Source organism: Crotalus tigris, unplaced genomic scaffold (assembly GCF_016545835.1).
Source record: "Crotalus tigris isolate CLP2741 ecotype Arizona unplaced genomic scaffold, ASM1654583v1 scf7180000019707.1183690, whole genome shotgun sequence".
Taxonomy (NCBI): domain Eukaryota; kingdom Metazoa; phylum Chordata; class Lepidosauria; order Squamata; family Viperidae; genus Crotalus; species Crotalus tigris.
Genome location: NW_024097673.1, coordinates 79179 through 106824, shown reverse-complemented (window position 1 = coordinate 106824; position 27646 = coordinate 79179). Strand labels below are relative to the sequence as shown.

Genomic DNA, 27646 nt, shown 5'->3' with positions numbered 1-27646 from the left:
TTGTCCCTGCGTTCCTGGGAGAGGTAGAATTTGCATAGGTCTGAATCTATCACCACCCCTAGATGCAAGATCCCAGTGGTAGGGGTGGTGTGGCTCTTCTTGAAATTCACTGAGAAGCCGTGTCTCTGAAGTGTCTCTATTGTGGTCTGTAGATCTAGTTGAGCAGTGCGGAATGAACTGGACTGGATGATTATATCGTCCAGGTAACATTGTACTCTTACCGGTATTAGTCTGAGATGTGCCACTAATACTGCCAGTATCTTTGTGAATACCCGTGGTGCCGAGGATAGACCGAAGGGAAGTGCCCTGTACTGATAATGTCTGTTTGCATGGCAGAAGCAGAGGAATCTGCGGTGATGTGGTCTGATAGGAACATGAAGGTAGGCTTCTGTCAGGTCTATGGAGGTAATCTCCCTTCCTGACACTGGCTAGAATGGACTTGAGGGACTGCATTTTGAACTTCCTGTAGATTAGGAAGCGGTTGAGTCCCTTTAGATCTAATATCGCTCTCCATCCCCCCCCCCCCCCGAGGCCTTGGGAACCATGAAGAGAATGGAGTAGAACCCTTTTCCTTTTTGTTCCAGAGGAACTGATTCTATGGCTCTTATTTCTAATAAGTGTGATATTGCTGTGTCTACTAGTTCAGCCTTGTGTGCATGTCTTGAGGCGGGGCACTGAAGGAAACAGTCTGGTGGTATGGACTTTAGTTCTAGGGCTAGACCGAATCTTATGGTCTCTCTTACCCAGGTATCGTTTGTGGTGACGTCCCAAGTGTCGCTGAACAGGGTTAAGCGTCCGCCTATGGGAGGGTCCAATCTGGCGTCACTTAGACCTTCGGAATGGACGGCCTCCCACCCCCCTGAAGGGTCACTTGGTCTGGAACTGACCCCTGGCTCCTGAATTCTGGCGGTCCTGTTGGCGATCTTGTCTGGGGGAGAAGGATCGGGAACCTCTGGGCCAATCCCAGGACTGCCCTGATTGAAAGGGCTGCCTCCATTCCCAAGAACTTCCGGCCCTGAAGGACTGCCTGCAAAATTCTTGTTGAGGTCTCCTATCCGTCTTCTTGGACGGATGAGCTAAGGTTTTTCTCTTATCCTTCCCTTCAACCAGGTACGGCTCTGGGATTTGGCCAAATAAATTCTTGCCACTGTAGGTGTCTGTAGCAAGATGCCATCTTGACTTTAGGTCAGCCCTCCACTGTTTGAGCCACATGAATCTGCGGGACGCAACTGTGGCCGCAATAGATCTGGCCGAAAATTTGATGGAGTTGAGGGAAGCATCTGACATGTATTCCGCTGCCATTACTAGTTTACCTAGAGTTTGTTGTGCGCGTACCTGGTCTGGAGGAATTAATGCCTGTAGTTCCCGGAGCCACATGATAGAAGTTCTCGCGAAAAAGGACGAGGACGAAGACACCTTGATGGCCCAGGCAGAGGCCTGGTGAGCCCTGTGGAGAGAAAACTCAAAACGTTTATCTTCCACCTTGAGATGTTCGGCCATGTCTCCAGGAACAGTGGATGTGGAGAACAAAAATGTTAATGGAGCATCCACTGTGGGAACCTCTAGAAGGGAAGAGAATGCAGAAGATACATTATACAATCTCTTGGTAGGGTGGCCAGTGAGGTCCACTCTTTTTCCACCGTCTCGTGGAAAACAGCTAGACAAGGAACTTGTTTTTTCTCTACCACTTTCTAACAAACAAAGGGTTTGACTCTTGTGCAGCCGAGGTAGATGGCTTGGGTTCCTGCTCCGAGACCAGGTTGGCCGTTGTGCAGGCTTTTAACAAAAGAGATTTGAATAGGTTTGGATCAAAAAGCCCCGATGTTGGGGTTGGATCCTGAGTTACCTCCTCATCTTCAGACATAGGTCCTTCAGTTGTCACCAGGTCAACAGATTCAGTCTCCCCAAACTGAGATGAAGTCTCAGAAATACCTGAACCCGCTGACTGGGGACATCTAGTGCGGTCTGCGGGCAAAGGTGGAGAAGGTGAAACCTGTGAGGTACCAGCTGCTAAAGAAGAAGACATGAATTGATTGAAGGCCTGGTACATAAAGCTCTGAAACTGTTGAGCCCATAAGGATTGCTCAGCTGAAGGCACACCAGCAGCGGTGGTCTCAGGAGTATGCGTACTAATGTTAGCAGGAGAAATGGAAGGCCCTGGCAGAGGGGATGAAGGGATATGTTGTCTAGGGGCAGATAGACTGACCTGTTCAGTTCCCCCTTGAGGAGACCCTGCCCTGGGGGCTTGATAAGATGGCACCAGTGAGGGCTCATAAGGTGAGCTGGCCAGAGAAGCAGGGGGAACCAATTCGGCTTCTCTGGACCTGAGCCTTTGTGCATTGGAGAACTCTTTCTCTAGTGCCTGATGTCTCCTCGAGGCCGCTCGCTCAGCAGTCTTGGAGGGTTCTTTGGTTGATAAATGCTTGGTTTTAGCTATTTTCTTCTCCCCTATATTTGAATCTGAGGATCTGTGTTTTGCTTGAATGGGGGGAATATCAGAACCCTGCAAAGCCTGAGGAGACTCGCCATCTGCCATTGTGCCCAGGCTTTCCAGGTAGGAGAAGCCCTGGGGTGGGGGTAACTACGCAGATCAAGTTGTCCGGGAGGGAAGCTTCCCGCGCCCTAAGACAACCACAATGGCAAACAGCCAGAACAGCTGTCTAAAACTGTCTGCTGGGCCCTGCCGGCACAATGCCGGGAGCTAAATAGAACAGGTCAGGAACCCCACAATTTAAGATAACAGGTGTAATTATTGTTATTATTATTTTTATTTTATTTTAATTTATTTTATTTTATTTTTGTAATAAATCTCTGAGAAGCAATGCGTTGAAAAAACAACAGCTAAACCCCCAAGAGGACCCAACGCAGTGAGTCACTAATGCTAGGCCTGAATTGGAGGCAAACAGCAACCTTAAAATGGCGACCACGCCCAGCACCAAATTCAAAATGGCGGCCACAAGTCTTCTTTGCGCCTAAAAATGGCCTCTTCTTTTTTTTATTGAAATTTTTATAAACATTTTACAATAAAATCCCTCCCCACCTCTCTCCCTCCCCCCTCCCACTGACCCCTCTTCCCAGAGCTGAATACAGAGCTAAAAAAAAAACATAAAAAATTAAATAAACATCAAACAATTGTACATAAATCTTAAAAAGTTTTTAAACCCCTTTAACTCCATTACAATAAAATCAACAAATCTAAACATAACAACTTTATACAATAAGTTATTCAAAAGCTAATACTTTCTAATCCCATATTTGTTCTGAACAAAATTTACCCATCTTTTCCATACAGAGTTGTATCTCTCTTGTGAATGGTCTTTCAGATAAGCCAATATTTTTGCCATTTCTGATAAATAAGAAACTTTAAGAAACCATTCCTCTAAGGTAGGCAAGGAGTCTTTTCTCCAATATTGCCCAATCAATGGCCTCTCTTCTTAGTCAGAGCTGTAAGACAGCTTCTCGGCCTCGTCTTTGAAGTCCCCATTCAGGCAGGCAAAAAGACGGAGGGAACCTTACACACACTTCCCCCCTTACAGCTATAAGGCACCACAAACTACTTGTGATTCTGCAGCCTGGGAGTCTCTGTGCGATCCTGGATAGAGCCTCGTGGCCACGAGGCAAGAGAGAAGCTCTGGTAAGCGGCTGAATTCTCCAGAAATGCTGGCAATAAAAACTGTTATCAGACACAAGGGAAGCCTCCCTCGGTGTGCTGAACAGATACTCTGAGCTGAAAGCCGCCCCAGCAGCAAAGCTCCGATGATCCACGAGGCCAATTAGGCCCTCTGGAAAGCAAATCTTCAAGGTTGCTAATTCACTATCTTTTACCAAAAAAACAAAAATTATGTAAAGAGTACACTACAAGAAGCTATATTAACAATCCTAATGCTACACTATTTAAACTAACAATTGCTGAGGAGCTAACAAAACTGTGTCCTCTCTGAGCATAGATTAAGACAAAACTGGGAAAGGAGCACCCAAGGGAGGCGTGGCTAAAGTTTAGTCTTAGTCTAAATCTGAGCAGGAGGGCTTTGATTACCCAATCGGTGGATGCTACATCTATCATGCTGGAGAATGCCCAAGTGAATGAGCAAGAACTTTGGCAAAGGTTCTGAGAGGGACAGGCAGATGCATCTTTGAGCGCTTGAGGATGGGTGGCAATCAACAGGGGCCAGTTTGAACTCAAATGCCCAACCTGCGCTGCTTCCTCCACTGCACCTGGCTCAGGTATGGAAGTGGCAGGTCTCAGCATGTCGCAGACAAGACAGGATGGGCCAGGAGAAGGAAGAAGTAGAAGCATGCAAGGCAATAGAGGGACCCTCCCTGGCTGAGCCCCAGAGTGTTTGCCTGAAAGGCTGGGGAAGCAGCAGCAGCATTGAAAGTGGTGCAATGCCTGCCACCATCACCTGCCTTACATCCCCCACAGACCCCACAATCACTTCTGCATGCCACCACCACAGCCAGTTGCCCAATGCAGCCCCCTACAGCCCTTGATCACTCTTGCACATTGCCATTGCCACACCAGTTGCTTGGCGCACTTCCCACGGCCCTCCAGAATGGTGTGCTGCGCTCTCATAGTCTGTCGCTGATCGCTCACTGCCACCCACAGATTGGCTGGCGGTGTCAGATTGTCCAAACCGTTATTGTTTTTCCCTGCATATGTGCTCTTGTTTGGGGCCTGCAATTCTGCTGGGAGGAGGGGGGATTTGCTTTCACTTGGGATAATTTTTGCTTTCTACTTTTCCTCTCCCGCCTCTATCCATTTGAGAGAAGAATATGCCTCCCTTATCAGGGAGACAGTTACAGAGAAACAAAAGTGGAGAAGACGTTGAGATGTGTACCAACTTTGCCAGTTACTCAAACATTGTGCCACCTGTGAAATGGCTGGATTTCAAAGGGACACTATGACTTCGGTGGGAGGAGGAAGGTTGCTAGTTTACCTATACCGTTTAAAAGGAATTTTCCACAGATCTCGCCTTGACTTCCCTACTGCCACTAACCCCTAATAAAAGTTCTTTTTGAGATAATGCCTGTTTCAAGAGTTCTACTTTCTTGGGTGGTTAGCTGATGTGGGTCCTTACATAAGGCGAGATCTGCATAGTACTCAACCCAGAGAAGCTGCTGCTCTGCTGGGGGAGTTGCAACTGAATTCCACATGGAGGAATTCCAGGCAGAGAAATGGGCCAAAGATCTCTTCTGCTTCAGACCAGATGAAAGCCTCTCCAGGGACCTGGAAGAGGCTGGACCCAATGGTGAAGAAGATCGAGCCAAATGGTCACTTGGGGTTGGGAAAAAGGAAGGATAGGAAGAGAAAGCCCTGAAAGTCACCCTTACTCAAGGTGGAGAGAAGGCAAAGGCAAAGGCAAAGAAAAAGATCTAGAACTTGCCCCTCCTGATAAAGGAGAGAAGGAAGAATCAAAATCAGGGACAATGGAAGCAGTGATGGAGTACGTGAAAAAGTCCCTTGACGAGTTTGAGATGCAGCTGAAAGAACACCCTGAGTCAGAAGAAGAAGGAGAGAGCGAATTGGAGGAAAAGGAAGAGGAGGTCTGAGAGATGGTAGTGGCTGGAGCCCAAGAGGCAGTACCATGGTGAAGCTGTTCATCTCAAGGAACCAGAGGCAGACCACCTCAACCAGCTGATGTGAAACCAATTCCAATTGGAATGAAGTTCGATGGACACCCAAAGCGATTGGGATATTTCCTGGCATAAGTGTTCACCTACATGCAAATATATGGGAGAACACTGCCTACCAATGTTGAGAAGGTCCGAGTAGTTACCCTTGATTTGGAAGGTGGAGCAGCTGACTGAATGATGACCCTGTACAATTGCAACATACCCAAATTGAGGAATTTCAACCATTTTATGGCCATTCTTCGCAGACGTTTCAAAGACCAGCTGGCAGACAAGAAAGCCCGGGAGCAAAGTGAAGCAAGAAAGGAGACCAGTTGCTGAGTATACTGAAGAGTTCAGAGAACTGGCCAGCCATCTTTGCTGGCCGGAAGACATTCTGGTAAGCTCTTTCTAGGACGGACTCAACGAAGAGCTGTATAATACAGGCATAGCTTATGGAGCCCCAGGACGGCTGTATGACTGGTGCCTGCTAGATGAGAAAGTGGAAATTGCCCAGTGAGACCAACTTTCAAATCGCAATCAGAGAAGCAAGGGGAGACTGCACAAGGATTGCCTGCCTCATCTTGCACCAGTGCCTGCTTCAAATGTGCTAAAGAGGAACACTGAGCCACAGCAAGATACCTGCGAAGAAAGAGGATTGTTTACTGGCTGGAAGACCTCCAAGAGACTCACCGCACCCCAGGAAGACTGCGACGAGGTCTGAAGAAGTCGTAGAGCTCCCCCATGGCCATGACCGAGAGGACTGAGCTCCAACTCTACACTAAAATGACCCAGAAGGGATGGAGAGTGACTACGAAAATGACCCATTGATGACTGGGCCAATTGACCCTAGAGTATAACAGTGCCCCTAGAACTTTCCATACCCGGCAGTGGGAGGACAGTAAAACTAGCAGCCTTGCTGGACTCAGGGTGCACCCGATGCATGATTAGCCCAGAACTAGTGGGAAAAATGGGGATACCCCTTAGAATGCTAAGAACCTTTTGCGAATTGGACAGCTTGATTGCAGGGGGTTGCCTGCCAGTTTTGCCACCAGACCCTTACAGACTGACCTGGGGGACCTCACAGAGACTCTTGTGTTTATTGTGGCACCAGGAATGGAGTGGCTATTAGTTTTGGGACTGGCTTGGCTAAAGAAGTGGAACCCCATGATCAACTGGAGGGAACAAAGGTGAAATTCCCACAGGGAAAAGCCCCATCCATCTCTAAAGGAAATAGTGGGAAATGTGGATTACACTGAGATTTTGCCTCCATCCTCTGTGAGTCAGACCTGCAAAGCCTCTCAGTGGAATACTGAGATTTGGCTGAGATGTTCAGCGAACAGAGAGCAGATGAACTCCCCTCCTCACCAGCCCACAGACTGTGCTACTGAAATTATTCCAGGCGCAAAACTGCCCAAGCCAAAAATGTATCTATGACTCCCAGGGAGTTAGATGAACTAGAAAAGTTTATCAAAAAGAATTTAGAGCAGGGTTTTATAAAGCCGGCTAGACTCTGGGTAGCAGACCCTGTATTATTCAGAAAAAGAAAAATGGTTCTCTTCATCTGTGCGTAGATTATAGGAGTCTGAATGCTGTGTGCATGAAAAATATGTACCCTCTACCTTTAATGAAAGACATATTAGCATACTTGTCTAAAGGAATTTTTTTTCCAAGTTAGACTTAAGAGAAGCTTATTACTACATACAAATAAAGAAAGGAGATGAATGGAAAACTGCCTTCAACTGCCCATTGGCTTGCTTCCAATTTAAAGTTCTTCCTTTTGAACTACAAGGGGCCCCTGCAGTATTCATGCAATTGATCAATGAAGTTCTACAATGAAGTCCAGTATAAAGGGGTTTTGGTTTACCTGAATGATATCCTTATTTACACTGAAACCAAAGATGAACACATTAAGCTAGTCAGAGCAGTACTAAAAAAGCTGCACTCTGCCAAACTGTATGCCAAACTGTCAAAGTGTGAATTCCACAAAGATCCTATTGATTACTTGGGCTATCGTACATCCAATGAGGGAATAGACATGACCCAGAGAAAGTGAGAGCAGTCTTGGACTGGACTCCTCCAAAAACCTGGAAATGACTCCAAAGTTTCTTAGGATTTGCAAACTTTTACAGACAATTCATCCATCTTTTGCACAGATTGCCCTCCCAATCACAATCTTGTTAAAAACCCGAGGGGGGGCATAAGCCCAGTCAACCATTAAAATGGACAGGAGAGTGTCAAGCAGCTTTTGAAAAAACTAAAGAGACTTTTTTATGTGGAGCTGGTTTTGAAACATCTGGACCCAGAACAATCATTTATAATCCAGGCTGATGCCAGCAATGTGGCTGTAGGAGGGGTTTTACTATAGAGAAATAAAGGACAATTGCAACCTTGTGCTTACACCTCTAGTGTAAGTGGGCAGCTTGGGAGAAGGAGTCTACGCTGTACGATGGGCTCTCCTCACTTGGAGGCATTTCCTGGAAGGGAGTAAAATACCATTTCAAATATGGACTGATCATAAGAATCTTGAAGTGATGAAAACTTCCAGGAAACTCTTGCCCAAACAGGCAAGGTGGTCCCAACATTTTCATTGTTTTGATTTCACTATCCATTACCTCCCTGGGGGAAAGCATTTTTTGACTGACCATTGTCCAGACTACCACAATATAACAGCAAGAAAGCAGAAGTGACTAAACCATTTTTACATCATCAATTAACCACCAGGGCCCAGTTGAGACCTGTGGCCCTGTGGAAAAAAATTTGTTGCAGGATTTTAAAACTGCATTAGGAACCAATGAGTGGTTTTGAAATCATAGTAATAGTAATAGTAGTAAAGTTGGAAGGGACCTTGGAGGTCATCTAGTCCAACCCCCTGCTCGGGCAGGAAACCCTACACCATTTCGGACAAATGGCTGTCCAGTCTCTTCTTAAAAACTTCCAGTGTTGGAGCATTTACTGCTTCTGGAGGCAAGCTGTTCCACTGATTAATTGTTCTCACTGTCAGGAAGTTTCTCCTTAGTTCTAGGTTGCTTCTCTCCTTGATTAGTTTCCACCCGTTGCTTCTTGTCCTGCCTTCAGGTGCTTTGGAAAATAGCTTAATTCCCTCTTCTTTATGGCAGCCCCTGAGATATTGGAATACTGCTATCATGTCCCCCCTTGTCCTTCTCTTCGTTAAACTAGACATACCCAATTCTCGCAACCGTTCCTTATATGTTTTAGCCTCCAGTCCCCTAATCATCTGTATTTCTAGAGTCTCAACATCTTTTTTACATTGTGGTGACCAAAACTGGATGCAGTATTCCAAGTGTGGCCTTACCAAGGCATTGAAGAGTGGCATTAATACTTCACGTGATCTTGATTCTATCCCTCTGTTAATGCAGCCTAGCACTGTGTTGGCCTTTTTGGCAGCTGCCGCACACTGCTGGCTCATATTTAAGTGATTGTCTACTAGGACTCCGAGGTCCCTCTCACAGTTACTACTATTGAGCATGGTGCCACCTATGCTGTACTTGTGCATTTGGTTTTTCTTGCCTAAATGTAGAACCTTGCTTTTTTCACCATTGAATTTCATTTTGTTAGTTAGTGCCCAGTGTTCAAGTCTGTCCAGATCCTTCTGTATCTGAAGCCTGTCTTCTGGAGTGTTGGCTATTCCTGCCAGCTTGGTGTCATCTGCAAATTTGATGAGTTCCCCATCTATCCCTTCATCCAAATCGTTGATGAAGATGTTGAAGAGTACTGGGCCCAGAACAGAGCCCTGGGGCACCCCACTACACACTTCCCTCCATATAGATGCAGTTCCATTGAGGACCACTCGCTGAGTACGGCCGGTCAGCCAGCTACGGATCCATCTGGTGGTGGTTTCCTTTTTTGAGGATGGGAACTACATCAGCTCTTTTCCAGTCCTCTGGTAGTTCCCCTGTGTTCCAGGATCTTTGAAAAATATAGTTCAGTGGCTCCGATATCACATCTGCCAGTTCCTTGAGAACTCTGGGGTGTAATCCGTCTGGTCCTGGCGATTTGAACTCATCTAGGCTGGACAGGTGCTCACTAACGATTTTCTTGCCTATCTTAACTTGTGTTTCTGTTTTGTTTTTTATGGCACTATTTTTGATAGGTTGGTCTGTTTTTTCCCTTTGTGTAAAGACAGATGCAAAAAATGAGTTAAATAGTTCTGCTTTCTCCCTGTTGCTTGTCACCTTCTTGCCACTTCCACCCACTAATGGACCAATCATTTCCTTCACTTTTTTCTTGTTTTTTACATGTTGAAAGAAGCTTTTTTTGTTATTTTTGACTTTGGTCGCAAGCCTTAGTTCATTTTGAGCCTTGGCTTTCTTCACTTCATCTTTGCAGGCTCGGGCTATTTGCTGATATTCTGACTTAGTTATGTTCCCCTCTTTCCACTTTCTATACTTGTCCTTTTTATCTTTCAATTTGTCAGAGAGTTCTTTATGCAGCCATGCTGGTTTCTTTTGAGAGCTGTTATTTTTCCTCTTTGTTGGTATTGTGCTAGACTGTGCTTTTATTATCTCATTTTTCAAAATTTCCCAAGCTTCTTGAGTTGTTTTCCCCTTGAGGATTCTCATCCATGGAATCCTTCCCAAGCCCTCTCTAAGTTTATTGAAATTAGCTCTCTTGAAGTCCAAGACTCTAGTTTGACTGTGTTCTATTGGTTGTGCTTCTATAATGTTGAATTCTAATATTGCATGATCACTTCCTCCCAGGGTTCCTATGGCTCCAACACCGTCTATCATTTCATCTCTGTTAGTGAGAATTAGATCCAAAATGGCTAATCCCCTAGTTCCATTCTCTACTTTTTGGGAGACAAAGTTGTCTGCTAGGTTTGCCAGGAACCTGTTTGATCTTCCACTTGGTGCGGAGTTTGTCTCCCAGTTGATGTCAGGGTAGTTAAAGTCCCCCATTACTATTGTGATGTGCTTCCTACATTAAAAAATGTAGGAAAATTAAAAAATTAAAAAATGGCTTAGCCTGGATTAAAGAAAAAAATTATGTCCCAGAAGCCTTAAGACTTAAAGGAATGAAAGCAGGGCATGACTCAAAAACTGCTGGACATTTTGGATTTGTAAAATCCTTACATTAAGAGACAGTTTTGGTGGCCTGCATTGAAAAAGGACATAAAAAGCTACATAGCCAGCTGCCCTACATGCGCAGCAGCTAAACGGTGACAAGGGAAATCTCCAGGGCTGTTTCAACCAGTAGCAAGTCCATCAGCACCCTGGAGAGAGATCTCTATGTATTTTATTGTGGAACTGCCTGAAAGTCCTGGAAATACTGTAATTTGGGTCGAAATGGGTTGGTTCTTTAGACAAGTTCATTTCATTCTGTGCCCCAAGATACCAACTGCAAAGACTTTAGCTAAACTCTTTCTGCAAAACATATATCGATTTCATGGAGCCCCACAACACATAATCTCAGACAGAGAAGTTCTATTCACCTCTAAGTTCTGGAAAGCCTTTCTGGACTTGATGGGTTCCGGCCAAGGATCGTCATCTTCCCATCATCCTCAAATGAAGGGGGGGGACAGAGACTGGACTCAGTTCTAGAACAATACCTGAGATGTTTTATTAATTATCAGCAGGACAATTGGTCAGACTTTTTGCCATTTGCTGTAATCCTGTACACTCCAGTACAGGTTTCACTCCATTTCAAGTAGCTAATGGTCAAACATTCATGGCCATGTATGAACTCCCTACCAAAGAAAGTGAAATCCCCTCTTTGCAGGAATGGATTAAACAGTTACAGAATACCTGGCCAATAGTCAGGAAAGCTCTAGAAGGAAGTCAGGGAGGTCTATAAGACTCAAGCCAAAAAACGGAGGGTGGAACAAAAATCATATAAAGTTGGAGACAAAGTATACTTCTGCATTAAGTATTTGCAATCTTTACAATCTTCTAAGAAATTAGGCCCTACCTACATTTGTAGGACTTTTTTCTGTCAAATGGATCATCAATCCTGTGACAGTTGAATTGGACCTGCCAAAGAACCCTGGGGAAAATCCACCCTGTTTTCCACTGCAGCTTACTCAAACTGGAGGCTACTTCTAATATTAGGCTTCCTGCACTCAGGTGCCCATGCCTATCATGATTGAGGGTGAACAACACTTTGAAATTAAAGACATTTTAGACTCTCATACACATCATAGGGTAACACAATACCTAATATCTTGGAAGAATCTCCCTTCAGCCCAGAATGAGTGGATGTACAAGAAACATGTTAGGGCCCCTAGACCTCTGAAATGTTTCCATGCTGAGCATCCTGATAAACCTCATTGGTATGTCTGTATTGTTTCTTTTTCCCTTTTCTTTTCTGTTTTCTAGGTGGATTTCCCATTCTTCTAGGAGGCCTAACATGTTTCTTGTACACCTACTCATTCTGGGCTGAAGGAAGAGTCTTCCAAGATACTAGGTATTGTGTTACCCTATGATGTGTATGAGAGTCATTCTTCTATGTCAGATCACCAAACCATTATTGTTTACCCTGCATATGTGCTCTTGTTTGGGACCTGCCATTCTGCTGGGAGAGGCAGATTTGCTTTCGCTTGGGATAACTTTTGCTTTCTACTTTTCCTCTCCCGCCTCTATCTACTTGAGAAAAGAATATATCTCCCTTATCAGGGAGACAGTTATGGAGAAATGAAACTTGAGAAGATCTTGAGATGCATGCCAACTGTGCCAGTTACCCAAACATCGTGCCACCTGTGGATTGGCTGGATTTCAAATGGACACTATGACTTTAGTAGGAGAAGGAAGATTGCTTGTTTAATTATACTGTTTGAGCGGGATTTTCCCCAGATCTTACCTTGACTTTCCTACTGTCACTAACCCCTAATAAAAGTTCCTTTTGAGACAATGCCTGTTTCAAGAGTTCTACTTTCTTGGGTGGTTAGCTGAGGTGGGTCCTTACAGGCAGCTTCTTGTCCCATGCAGTGAAAGGCAAGGTGCCTAGGGGAATGGGTCAGGATGAAGGCTGGGGTTGGAGGGCTAGGGGGTCATTGGCTATTGAGAATCATTGAGGTCCAGCAGAGGAGGAAAGCTGGCTATGCATTGGCTGAGGTGGGTAGCAAGGGGCAAAGAAGGGGCGGCCAATGGTCGGTGCCTAAATATCTTAAACCCCATTCCAACATAGCCAATAACTTTCCTGAGAAGGTAACTTTTTTTTAGTCAAGTCTCATTTTTTTCATAATGATATTTAATCCATCTGTACTTTTATAATTTAAATTTAATGTCATATAGTATGCTTTATTTTAATTGTGATTTTTGACACAGGTTTTATTTTGTTTATTTGTGTCAGAAAAATCACAATTAAAATAAGGCATGCTATATGACATAAAATTTAAAATATAAAATACAAGATTAAAATATGCATAAGACAGATCTCATCCAATTAACAATATTAATTCCATTCTGTCGTGCTTCCATAAGTTCCTCAAGTATGTACTGATCAGGACACAAAAGACAGGTATACATGTGTTGTCTGCATGTCTATTTGTTTATTGGCTTTGTTATGTCACCTAATCTCAAAATGACTCAATATATAGTAAAGATAGTATATGAACATTACAATTTCTTTAAAATTATAGTTATAACCTTCGCTCCCTTTCCCCTCCCCCCCACATTCAGTCTCTCTCAGTCAGCTCATTTTATCTATCATTACATTCAGGAACCAATCTTAAAACTCTGTCTCATTTATGCACTATTACCTCTCTCCATGTTTTCTAATGCTTCCACTGAACTATTTTATTGTTCTTCTAAAACCTGCATCCTCCTCCTTTATCCTAGATCGCCTCCCAGCCTTCCCCATCAAAATTCCTGTTTCCTTGGCACCATCTCACATTTACTGTTTCGTGTCATCCAAGATCCTCCTTGCTTGCCTGATTACTGTATGAAAATCCTCCTATGTCATACTGACTGGCAACAGCATTTATTCCTTCTTTGGGTTTTCTTTTTTGGTAGCTGAGTGTGTTTCAGAGCAAAACATTGTCTTTTGCCTACTTGCTATTTTTATCATCTAAGAATTTTTCTAGAGTGTAAAGATGTCAAGTGGCTGAAGGCCAGCTCTTCATTTTGAATATTTCCACTAAAGCTATCTATTCTAAATAAATAAAATGAAATTTAAAAATAAAGATTAACAACCCATATACCAATGGCTGTAAGCACCACGATGCTTACAGCCAGTGTACTCAAGATTTCATTCATTCATTCAAATGGCTCACATTCCAGCCAATAATTACCCAAACTCTATTGCTTTGTGACCTTTTTGTCTTAATTACCATATTGTAGGCAGTTTCCTATGGCTTTAAATATTTTAGCTGTCATTTCCATATCACATATATTTTTTCAAAAGAAAATTGATGATTATGTTCTTCAGTACCTACTAAAACCTATTATAGATGTATTCTAGTATCTGTAAGTTTATTTAAATTCATCTTTCATTTCATTATATTCCAGACTTGCCTTGTTCAACATCTGCTATTTGGCAAAGAAGCCCATTCCATGACAGTTACATCATTACCGAGTCTTTAGGTGATCTCTCACTGGAACTAATAATGGGGAAGGGTAAAGATAAGGAGAGGGGAAAACATGGACTGAGCAAAGTCTCCTTTGCCAGGAAACTATTGTTGCTTTTGCAACAGATGTTTGTTCTCACAAGGAAAAGGGGGAATGGAAGTTTTTTTAAAAATCCTTCTTTCACACTTAAAATATTTCTTGTTGAACAAAATATTTTACTAGTTTTCATCAGTTATTATGAAATGAAATGTTATCATCTCTCTCTCTCTCTCTCTCTCACACACACACACACACACACACACACACACACACACACACTATTCCAATGCACATATACTACTGGGTCAGGTAACAGCTGGATTTACACTCATCTCATTGAGCCAAACAATACAGTATATAACAATGTATAACAGATACGGCTTCACTATAACATGTATTTAAATCACTTATATTTAAAAATAATATGCTACTTATACCATCACTTCATGTGACGAAGTGGATTGAAATCTTATTTGCTAAGAAAATTGCTGTGGAGTGCACACAGTGGGGCAAAACAAACTTTATCTTTTCTTTCCACAATACTTGAAGTGATTCTGCTGGATCTCTTTGGGCAACGATAAGAAATCTGTGGTCCTAGAGCTGCATATGGGCCCAAATTCCTCTTTTGCAGCCTTTGGAGCAGCTACAACCACAAATGTTAAACACTGAATACAGCATTTAGTGCCATTTTAAGTAGGCATATTCAAAAGACTGCAGACCCTAAAATAAACAAATTATGTTTAAAAGGAACCAAGAAAACCAAAATAATCTGAGCAAAGAAACACGTATAATGAGACAAAATTTATTTTGCAGCTCTCAGGTCCTGGAAGAATTTAAAATGGGGTCCTTACTTATCAAAGGTAATTCACACCTCTGGTTTGGTAAGACTCATGAGATTTACTGATTGTTCTTCACCGGAGGCCAAGATCAATCTGTTATGAAAGGTATAAAAAAAGTAGATGGTCCTCCTCAGACTGAGGAAAACCACACTGAGCTTATCAACCTACAAATCATCTAGTATTTTGAGAAATGGACTTGTAGCCCTGCATAAACACTGCCAATAGGAGCTTCAAGCAAGATGCTAGGAGAGTGGTTGTCTCTCCCTCACAATCTATTTTTTTTCTGCTCCTGAATAATATAAAACTTTTAGCTATATTATTGATTTATTATTTCAGACATAATGAGTCTATAGAGAAGGAAAATGAGTTATCTAACAAACTCCGGCTTGGTTGTTTTTCTTTTTTCCTTCTAAAGGATTTACTGCAAAGCAAACCATGCCGTTAAAGCGTACCTTGAGCTATTCACGAGCGTGGCCAACTGCCCCTTTCAAGTGTCTCCTTGACAATGTGATACATATAACTCAGAAACCGTAGCGTTAGGTACTTACCCCATAGCACAAAGAGGAAAAGTTGGACCAACAGCAAGGCACGACGCTCCATCCCGAATCTTTCGTTAGCACGAGGCAACGCAGCCGACAGTCTGAGCCAAAGACAGCGTGCATGAGGCCCTTTACGAGCAACCTCGGTCAGATCTTTTATTCGGCGCCCCCTCCCGTGGTGAAACGATCTTCACCCTACACTGTATGAAATCCTGAGCGGGAACTTAGGCTACTAAGCATCTCGCTCGCAGACAATTCAACGCTTCTGCTCCTCCCCCTTCCTCCGCTGACATATAAGCAGCAGCAGCCACCAACAATTCAGCTCGGAGTGTCGTTTGGTTTTCTTGCTTCTGTGTCCCTCCTCCCCAGCCTGGTTCGAGGCGGCGGAGGCGGAGGCGGAGGGCGGAGGCGGAGGAGATATCCCCGGACGCTCCAGGAAAGACAGTACAGCCTGATGTTACCGGCAAGCACTGCTAGGACGGAGCCAGGGTGTCCTCCCAGCCCTCGGGCCTTCGAAGTGGGCAGCCGGAGGAATGTCCTCTTCTTGTCTTTCTTTTCCTCACCCTCTGGCCAAACCCGCCACTCTTCTCTTCCTTTTTACATTCTGTTCGCTTCTTTCATTGCTCTATGTTCTTAGAAAACCTTTTGATCAATGGAACTCTGTTTTATTCACTTTAACATTATCTATCTTGAACAAACTGCTGTGTATCTCCTCTTACCTAGCGTTACTTTAGATAATTCGAGGAGCTCAGGTAAGATAAACTTTTGCCAAGTGGCTTAGGTGAAGCAGGTGGCCAAGACACTCCTGATAGCATCACAATTTATCATAATGGGTGCCTTTCAATGCACGGGGTAAATGAGTTGGCACAGCACTCACACAGACAATTTTATAACAGCTGGCTGAGTACAAGTTGACAGCACCAATTAATCATAACAATGCTGCAGCATATAAAAGGAAATAGGAGGGGGATTTTATTCTTCTTGTTAACTTTTCATCATTTTCCTTCATGACTAATCAGACTTGAAAATAAAAGCCCAACTATTCTTGGCTCAACCTCAGTGTCTGCTTGTGTTTCTTGTGTGTGTGTGTGTGTGAGAGAGAGAGAGAGAGAAACAGACAGACAGACAGACAGACAGAGACAGATCAATCTTGATTTTTTACATGTGAAAGCATATTCAATAGTAGGTTTCCAGCTTTACTTTTTTTTCTAAGAGACACAATGGGAATAATATATTGATTTCTGATTCTTAGGAAAAATTATTTATTAAAGAACCAAGAAATAAAGTAAAAATTCTAAACTATGTTTGCAGGACTATATCTTTATTCTGTACCAGCAGTAACTCAGAGTAAGTAAGAGCAGCCCAGAATACTTCAAAGCCAGTTACACAAATCAATATTACTTTATAGTTTCACACTGCTAAAATACATTTAAGAACTGGGCAAGCCTCCCCACTACTGTGCTGGTCCCTAGTATTTATTGTTTCTTCTCAGGATTGACCTCAAAACCAAGGGAAAAGGAAAAGTATGGAGCAAGATGAATCTTAAGAAATTTAATTCTAATAAAATTGAAGGTTTGTTTTTTGTATTTAATGCAAAAGGAAGGATTGGCTAAGCTGATTGCTTACATCTGAACTTTCTTTTGAATCCTGGGATGAGGCAAGATTGCTGCAGAGCCTGCTTCACTGAAAATAAGCATTTATCAACAGGATGGTCCATTTTCATGATCATGTATTGCATGTTGGATATAAGCTTTATTCTGGATGAGTTTAATTTGGAAGCTAATGGAGGTGACAGTATTCCAGCTGAGCTATTCAAAATCTTAAAAGATGATGCAGGAAAAGTGCTACACTCAATTTGCCACCAAATTTGGAAAACTCAACAGTGGCCACAGGATTGGAAAAGGTCAGTTTACATTCCAATTCCAAAGAAAGACAATGCCAAAGAAAGTTCAAACTATCACACCATTGCACTCATCTCACATGCTAGTAAACTTATGCTTAAAATCCTACAAGCTAGACTCCAGCAATACATGGACAGAGAACTACCAGAAGTACAGGCAGGATTTCGAAGAGGCAGGGGAACTAGAGATCAAATTGCCAACATATGCTGGATCATGGAGAAAGCTAGGGAGTTCCAGAAAAACATCTACTTCTTCATTCTATGCTAAAGCCTTTGATTGTGTGGATCACAACAAATTGTGGCAAGTTCTTAAAGAGATGGGAGTACCAGATCATCTTATTTGTCTCTTGAGAAACCTATATGTGGGTCAAGAAGCAACAGTGAGAACTGGACACGGAACCACTGATTGGTTCAAAATTGGGAAAGGAGTCTGGCAAGGCTGTATACTGTTGCCCTGCCTATTTAACTTATATGAAGAGCACATCATGAGAAAGGCAGGGCTAGAGGAATCAAAAGTTGGAATTAAGATTGCCGGAAGAAATATCAACAACTTAAGATATGCAGATGATGCCACTCTAATAGCAGAAAGTGAAGAGGAACTAAAGAGCTTCTTGATGGGGGTGAAGAAGGAGAGTGCAAAAGTTGGTTTGAAACTCAGCATTAAAAAAACCAAAATCATGGCATCCGGCCCTCTCAATTCCTGGCAAATAGATGGGGAAGAAATGGAGGTAGTGACAGATTTTATTTTCCTGGGCTCCAAGATCACCTCAGATGGGGACTACAGTCAAGAAATTAAAAGATGCTTCCTTCTGGGGAGGAAAGCTATGGCAAATCTAGACAGCATACTAAAAAGCAGAGACATCATCCTGCCAACAAAAGTGCGTATTGTCAAGGCCATGGTTTTCCCAGTTGCAATGTACGGCTGTGAAAGTTGGACCATAAGAAAGGCTGAGCGAAAAAGAATTGAGGCCTTTGAACTATGACGCTGGAGAAGACTCCTGTGAATCCCTTGGACTGCAAGGTGTTCAAACCAGTCAGTCCTAGAAGAAATCAACCCTGACTGCTCTTTAGAAGGCCAGATCCTGAAGTTGAAACTCAAGTAGTTTGGCCACCTAATGAGAAGGAAGGACTCACTGGAGAAGGGCCTAATGCTGGGAAAGATTGAGGGCAATAGAAGAAGGGGACGACAGAGAATGAGGTGGCTGGATAGAGTCACTGAAGCAGTGGGCGTGAACTTATATGGACTCCAGAAGATAATAGAGGACAGGAAGACCTGGAGGAATGTTGTCCATAGGGTGGCGATGGGTCGGACACGACGTCGCAATTAACAACAAAAAGGATGCTTTCAATAGAGGAAGTAGGCTATTTGCTAGAAGAGAAAAAAGACTACTCAGTCAAATACATTATGTAGTTAATGATTATGTATGGAAAAAGAGAAAAGAGCAACACTGATAATAAACTAAAAATTATTAAAAATAATAGGCTGCAATGAAATACCTGGCATACTAATCAGCTGATTGGTAGCTAACAAAAAGGCAGAAGTGCTGGAGTTAGTGGCTATGAGCTTGTTAATTGGGTTGGCAGTGAGTCTCCAGAGCTGAGACTCACTGAACATGGTTCTCATAGTCAGTATCAGTTCAGTATCTTTATCACTGCACCTTGCTTGCTTTTTAAGTAACTTGAATTGGTTATCACAAGAGCTTATATAACTTTTGTTTTAGTTTATAAGTAACTTATTAGAATTTTCACAAATTCTGGAGAACTTCATTTTAGGCAGTTTTTTTAAAAAAACAAAGCATATCTCTACTCCTTGTGGTTGGAACATTTTGTTGTAAACAGCTCAGAATCATTACAGAGATTGAAGTAACCTCTGAATAATTTGGGTTTAGCTATATAGCTTACTTACATCAGCTTTTCTCATCATCAGGTGAAAATATCTGTGTAAAGAGGTAAGATTTTATTGACTTCAGAATCTCATTAAAAGATGAAGTATTTTCTTTATGTTATGTAAATTATAACATATTGTTTTATGACTTTTTTAAAAGGAATTCTGCATGTGCCCTAAAATTCAAGTAGCCCAATTGTTGCTGGCTGAGGAATAAATATTATATTTGTTTGATTTGTCATCTTTATTTTCTTATTTCTTTCAATCCTTCCCTTGAGACACTTTCCCAAGAATATCTTGTAATATACTGTAATGTATTGGCCATAACTGTTTTAAATCACTTACTTAATTTTGACCTACATTGCTGTATTGTTTAACAGTTGCTGTTATTGAAAGCCAAACTGGCTGTCTCCAAGCTGATAATGAGGTTTGGGGCAGAAAACTGTTACTTTAAACCTATTGGTTGCCACCTAGAGGCTAACTGTATAAATAGCTGTGCCGCAGCCTTTAGGGCTGCTTCTGTTTTGAGTTAATAAACGTTGTTGTTTCAACACTCTGCCTCATTCAATGCCTAAAGAACCGAAGTTATAACAGTGGTGACGAGGTGGGATGTGCTGTTTCATTTAGAGAGCTTGAAGTCACTAGAGAGTGAGGTCAGCACAGAGCCTGATAGGAACTACATTCCCCCTCCCTCAGTCTGCCAGCAAGCCACGCTGGAGACCAGCATGCCTTAAGGTTCCGTCCTAGGGCCTACACAGAAGCCAGCAGCGCAAGGCATTGAACAAGGACTAGATGACCTCCAAGGTCCCTTCCAACTTTATTATTATTGTTATTATTATAAAAAAACAAACCACCATGGTGAAAGTCGGGAATTTTGAAGAATTCGACATAACTCACCTTGAGAGATGGGCGTCCTACATCTCCCGCATCAAAAATTATCTCTGTGCCCACCAGGTCGCCAAAGATGGATTGAAGGCCATGATACTCCTCTGCATGTGCGGCCCCGCCATCTTCGACAATGCAGAGAACCTGGTTACTCCAGTGCCGCTCAAGTCGGTCATGTATGCAGACTTGAAAAAAAAGCTCCGAGACCACTTCGAGCCCAAGTTATCTGTTATAGCATGGAGGCACACTTTTGAGCAGCAGGAGCAACAACCCGGCGAGTCTGCAACAGAATTCATTGCTGCTCTTCATCAAGCATCCCGACTCTGCAACTTCACAGATTTGGAGGAGAGACTACGAGATTGCTTAGTCTGCGGACTCTGGAATCGAGAGCTCCAACAAAAACTGTTCGCTAAGGAGACTCTCTCATTATAAGAGGCCTTGAAGGAGGTCATGGCAGATGAAGCTGCCAGAGGGGCCATTAAAGCACTGCGGCCCTCCAAAAGTGTGCCAAGCACCGAAGCCGTCCACCACGAGAACACCGAGTGGATGGAAGACACCAACTCAGACTATGAAGTCGACCAGCTATGAAAGGACCTGGAGAAGGGACCGCAGCCAGCTGGAAAGACAGTTCCGTTCCTTAGATGCATGGGCTGCGGAGGCCACCATCAATGTGCGAATTGTTGATTCCGAACTGCAACGTGCTGGGCCTGTGGCCACATCGCTGCTGTCTGCTGAGGTCATCAGAGGGACCACCCAAAAGAAGATGCATTCAGGAGAGGTACCAGAACCCTGGGTCAACACCAAGTAGAGTTCTGCTCCAGACGAAGGAGTGTATTCTGCACTGGTGCCCATCACCCCCTAAAGCAGAAGCTTAGACTACAGATCAGGTTTCAGGGAGTTCCATGCAAGATGGAACTGGACACGGGCTCAGTCATGTCCATCATTTCACAAGGAACATTCGGGCACCTATGCCATCGTAGCAACAGATGGGCCATGCTCCGGCCATCCAATCTACTACTCACAGACTTCCAAAACTCCCAAGTGGCAGTCAAAGGGGAAGCCACAGTTCTGGTGGAATTCAAGGGGTTCAATGGGCCACTAGATGTCATAGTGGTAGAAGGCCAATGCACAAGCCTCATAGGGCTTGATTGGTTTGATGCATTGGGCATTCAAGTAACCGGCATTCACCGAACACAGCAGCAGATCTGTCTGCAGTCTGCCAAGGTTCGCGGATGTTTTAGGTTCTAGTCTAGGGGAGTACAAGGGTCCTCCGATTGCCCTCAAGCTTGATCCTATGGTAACTCCAATACAGATCAAGCCTCGTAGAGTGCCTTTCGCATTAAAATCCAAAATTGATGCAGAGCTGGATAAGCTAGTGGAACAAAGACAGTGCAGCCCATAGACAGTGGGGTGTGGGAGACCCCCATAATAACACCATTAAGGCCAATGGGGAAGTGTGAATATGCGCTGACTATAAATGCACCGTCAACAGGGCACTTCAACAGCATGCATGCCCTGTGCCAGTTGTCAGCCATATTTTGGCGTCATTGCAAGGAGGTCGCGTGTTCGCCAAATTAGATTTGACACAAGCCTATCAACAACAGCCCGTGGAGGAGGCCACAGTGGTAGCCCAGACCATTATCACCCATGGGGCTTTTAGGTTAATGTCCTACAGTTCAGGGTGAGTGTAGCCCCAGGGCTGTTCCAGGGAGTGATGGAGCACACGCTCAAGGGAATTCCAGGGGTTTTCCCTTACTTCAATGATGTCCTCATTGCTGGGGAATTAGTTGAGATTGTGGCTGAACGGCTTAAGGCCATCCTTCAGTAGTTCTGCGACGCGGGACTTAAACTAAAAAAAGAAAAGTGTAAGATTGGGGTAGAGTCAACCGAGTTCCTTGGTTTCTGCATCGATGCTGAAGGCATTCATCCAGTGGGATCCAAATTAAAAGCAATCCAGCAGGCCCCAAGGCTGAAGCCAAAGGGAGAGCTTCAGGCTTTCCTAGGCCTTTGGAATTTTTACCATGCCTTCCTCCCAAACAAGGTTGCAGTGGCAGAGCCATTACACTGGCTCTTGGATAGACAAGCTCAGTGGCAATGGACCAGTGTCTACAAGAGTAGCTTCCAAGCAGTCAAATCAGTGCTGTCATCAAACTCAGTTCTCACTCATTTTTATGAGCAGCTGCCTGTCTGCATTGCATATGATGCATCCCCATATGGGGTTGGGGCTGTGTTAAGCCACTTAATGGCTGACGGGAGGCAGAAGCCCATCGCATATTACTCCAGTACCCTATCATCTGCAGAGCGCAACTATGCACAAATTGACAAGGAGGCTCTGGCCATTGTGGCCAGATTTAAAAAGTTCCATGACTACTTGTATGGCCGCCAGTTCACGGTCTTCACAGACCACAAGCCATTCCTAGGGTTGTTCACCACAAACAAACAGACACCTCAGATTCTGTCTCCTTGAATGCTGAGATGATCTATCTTCCTGTCAGCCTACAGTTACAGGATGATTCACAAACCGGGCAAGGAAATGGGCCATGCAGACGGCCTGAGCAGGTTGCCCCTGCCACATGTGGAGCCAGATCCAGCTCCAGCTGCATGCATCCTGGCTATCCAGGATTTGTCAGAATCTCCCTTTCATGCTGGGGACATAGCTGCTGAGACAGCAGCTGACAAAATGCTGAGTCGTGTGCTAAATTGGGTACACAGTTTAGGGCCAGAATTTCAGAGTTTCTTCATGAGAAAAGATGAGCTTTCAGCTCATAAGGGGTGCATCCTTTAGGGAAGTAGGGTCATAGTCCCAAGCTATTTAAGGCCCAGGGTCCTAGAGCCTCTGCACGAGGGTCATCCGGGAATAGTCCGGATGAAGGCACTTGCGAGGAGCTACCTTTGGTGGCCAGGGCTAGATAAAGCCATCGAGGCCCAAGTACATGGTTGCTACAAGTGCCAGCAATCCAGACTGGAGATGCTGCAAGCCCCTGTCCACTGATGGGAGGACACACACACACCATGGTCAAGAATCCACATCGATTTTGCCAGCCCCTTTCAGGGACAGCTGTTTCTAATAGTGGTAAATAGCCATTCTAAATGGTTAGAGGTTGCACCAGTCCCTACTATGACTATTGCCAGGACCATCCAGGAACTGTGCAGAATCTTTGCAACACACGGACTTCCAGACATGTTAGTCTCTGACAATGGGGCTCAGTTTACTGCTTCTGAATTCCAGTCTTTCCTTAGGGCAAATCTAATACAGCACACCACGTCGGCTCCCTTTCACCCAGCCTCGAATGGCCAAGCGGAACGCATGGTCTGTACAACCAAGAATCACTAAAATGGATTGTCACAGGGGATTGGCACCATAGACTGGCAGATTTTCTACTCTACCAATGCATAATTCCCTGTACTGCCATGGGCAGAAGCCCTGCTGAACTCAGATGGGGCCAATCAAGCTGGACAGGCTGCACCCCGACAGGGTTGCCTCAGACTCTGCTCAGCCAAACGCACCTCAGAAATTGCAAGTGGATGACCAGGTTTGGACCTGGAATTACAGGCAAGGGGCTTTGTTGGTGGCAGCCGTGGTCATTAAGGTGTCGGGATCACTCTCTTATGAGGTGGTCCTGGAAGATGGGCAAGTCATTCATCAGCACATTGACCAGCTGCGTCGGAGGCTGGCAAATCAGTTGCTGGCTCAGGCCTCTCAAGAGGGCCGCATGCAAGGGCCATGTGACAGCGGCCCAACAGAGGAGCTTGCACGCTCCAACAGAACTCTTACTCAAGGAGATGGGGGAAAGGCTGTAGGAGAACTTCCCCTGGACAGACAGACAGTATCCACTGAGGGACAGCCCTGCAGACTTTGCTGCACGATTGGACTTTGTTTTGGGCTGACCAGGACTGGCCAGGGACCTGAGTCAACTTGACTTCACTGGACCTCAGAGTCCTGGTCTACCCAGCTGGGCAGGCAAGTGGGCAGACCGGGAAACCCCTGCAACCCCTCGACATTCAGAACAGTCAAGAAGAGACTTCCGGTTCTGGTTCACGGCATCTCTAGTTACACGGGGAGACTAGTCTCCTTGTCAGCTAGCCTTCCCTCCACTGGCAGACCCTTATGTAGGTCCAAAGTCACCCTGCAGGGTGCAACTTCTGTCGAGGAGGCTCTGCTCGGGTGATAAGGAGTGGCAGCTCCTTTAGCGGTCTGAGCTATCTCTGAGGGCCGACGGAAAAGAAGATCGGCCAGTAAAATGGCGGATCACCCTGCTGCTTCAAACCGCAAGTCAAAGAACATCTAAGCTGTAAGAATCCCCATGGTGAAACCGGGTGAGACCTTTCTTTGTTATTCTCTCTATTCTACTTTGTATTTGGTACCTGAAAGAGCCTTGTTGGAATTACTTCCCTGGCTTGAAAAGGCAGCTTCTACATTTTTTTGGGAAGAAAGGCGTTCTATAAAAATAGAACAAAATTTTAAAGACTACATTTACTTTTATATTTTTGGGGGTACAACATTTTTTTTCTTTTCCTTTCCTCTTTTCCTAAGAACTGTACTATCATCCTATGCTGGAAGACTATTTCTTTTTCACATTATACTTTAAAAGATAGAAAAGGGGAAATGTGTTTGGAAAAGACCTTTTTTAACTTACTGAGGACATCTAGTGGTGAAAATTTAATAGTGCAGCTTCTGGTTACTTGGTTTGAAGAGAGCTGACCTTCAAAACACTTTGAAGAGGAAAGATAAGCTGGGTAACTGTGGGAACTGTGGAAATGGATATTGCCTAAACTATATCAAATATAGCCTCCACAAAAAAGAAAAGAGAGACTCTTTTTAATCACTATCAAAATGGAGAAACCTCAGTCACAATTAAACTGTACACTTATATTGGAAAAGATTTATGAGGCTACTGCAGAAATATGTGCTACAATGAAAAAGTTTACTACAGAACTAAGACCCAGAAATTTCACTTCAAATGTTCAAATGGATATCCAGGCTACATCTGACTATGGTATAAGTCAAAATATATTAGGAATCAACTGAGATAAAAGAGGAACTTATTTTATCTTACAAACCTTCCATTTGCAACTTTGAGGAACAGAAGAAGCAAAGACTGAGATTTCAAACTACAAAGCAACAACGCTTCAAGGAGGAGAGAAATAGATGTCTAATGGAGAGGATGGGATTTCTATTATTTCAAAAGCTACTGCAAGCAACAAAGATAGACCCACTGGTTGAAAGGGAAGCGTCCCTATGGAACCTGTCTGGCACAAGAAAAAAGCCAGAATTAGACTGAAAAGAGAAATTTAAAATTGTGTAATGGATTAAAAGGCAATGTTGGATCTATGGTTTGTTTTAAGGATTATAATTTTAGAATTAGAAGCAAGAAAAAATATAAACATATATACATGAGGGTGATTTTTACAATGGATATTTTAAATAGATTAAGAATACTTTTTGGAATAATAGTTATATTTTGACAAAAATTATGTATTGGAATTGAAAAAATGTTCATTTTTTAGATTGGGATGGTTTTAATAATTAATGGAGTGTTTTAACAGATGATTTTTTGTACAATAACATAGATGTGATAAGGTATGACAATCAATTGGATGAAATTTGAAGTCTGTGTAATGAATTGAAGTGAATTAAGGTTTAACATTATTTTTTAACTAAGATAGCTATCGTGTAATGGAAAAGGAAATAAATGAGATTAGTGATAAAAGGAGGGATGAGAGAAATTAAGAATTAGAATACATCTGGAAGGGATACCTGAATTGATAATTTGTTGATTTAAAGTTAAATTTGATTTTGGTAATTGTAAACTGATAAAGTTTTCTTGTATTAAAAATTTTTATTTTTTCCATTTAAACATTATAAAAAATACAATACAATTTTAAAATAAAATAAATTCATAACCATTGGTGTGACCCGCCCATTCCCCCCAGGCTGCGTCCACCCTTTCTTAAAACATTCCCTACTTCCCTCCTCTTTCTCTCGTCCCCTCCTACTCTTTTCCCCTCCCCCTCTCCTCTCAATATCCTACTTCCTCTTTACACCTTCTCTCCTCTCATCCCTATCAAAACCATGAACGCAGCATAAGGGGAGTGCCCGGGCCGCACTCCTATAAACAACCATTATCTATACTACACTTACCCCCCCCCCTTGCCCTCCCTCCCACCCCCAACCCCCCTCCCTTCACTTCCCAGAGCAGAATACAGGGTTAATAATAACAAAATTTATAATAAAAAAAGAAAAAAGAAAATAAAAAAGAAAATATTATAATTAACCTTTAACTCCATAACCTATAAGACAATTCTCTATAATATTTGTTATAATATTCATTCATAAAATAAATGAAACTTTTTAATTCCATACTTTTTCTGAATATAATCTATCCATCTTCTCCATACAATGATATATCTTTCTTGTGTATGATCCTGTAAATAAGCAGAAATTTTTGCCATTTCTGCAAAACTAGATACTTTAAATATCCATTCTTCTAAAGTAGGCAAAGAATCTTTCTTCCAGTATAAACCTACTAATAACCTTGCTGCAGTTACTAAATTCAACATCAAGATAATTTCTTTTTCATTTAAATCAACGAAAATACCCAGTAAAAATAGTTGAGGAGTAAACTTTATCTTCCTTCTAAAAATCTTTTGAATGTTCCACCAAATCATAATCCAAAAAGCCTTAACTTTTTTACAATTCCACCAAATATGAAAATATGTCGCATCATTATTACCACATCTCCAACATTTGGGCTGTATATTAGGATATATACAAGATCATTTTTTAGGATCTAAATGCCATCTATAAAACATTTTATAAAAATTTTCTCTCAAATTTTGAGCTTGTGTAAATTTAACATTTCTAGTCCAAATTGTCTCCCGTTAAGTCCAATGAGATCGATTCCTGTATATTCTGAGCCCATTTAATCATACAATCTTTAACCAGTTCTGTTTCTGAGTCTAACTCTAATAACACATCGTAATTCTTTTTATATGAGCCGGAATCTGGTTTTTAATCTGAATAACCAATTGTTTATCTTCTAATGTTATTCCCTCTTTCTTATCTACAGTCCATCTATCCACTATTTGTAAGTATTGAAACCATGACTGTAGAATATTTTCCTGCCTTAATACATCTAGGGATTTCAAATGCCAATTCAAACCAGACCAGATTAACAATTCTTTATACGAAATTTTATCAAAATTTATCCCCTTAGAAGTTCCTTCAATTGCATGCCTGGGAATCCCCCAGATAGGTATTTTATAATTTAATCTATAATAATACTTTTTCCAAACACGAAGTAGGGCATTCCTCAAAATATGTGATCTAAAAGTCCGATCGACTTTCTTATTAAAAATTAAGTATGCATGCCAACCATATATTAAATCCCAACCTTCCAAAAAGAGAATATCCATATTTGTTA

General features: G+C 42.9%; 1 protein-coding gene across 1 annotated transcript in view; it reads right to left on the bottom strand.

Annotated features, from left to right (window-relative positions):
• RAMP3 (receptor activity modifying protein 3) overlaps nucleotides 1–16264 on the bottom strand; it is a 191105-nt gene extending 174841 nt beyond the window's left edge. Inside the window, exons 1-2 of the mRNA XM_039364267.1 lie at nucleotides 15562–16264; nucleotides 1336–1447 (exon numbers count right to left, since the gene is read on the bottom strand). Coding sequence (XP_039220201.1) covers nucleotides 1336–1447; nucleotides 15562–15675 — 226 coding nt within the window. The 5' untranslated portion in view covers nucleotides 15676–16264. The remainder of the gene's footprint in view (nucleotides 1–1335; nucleotides 1448–15561) is intronic.
• Nucleotides 16265–27646: the final 11382 nt, after the last annotated feature.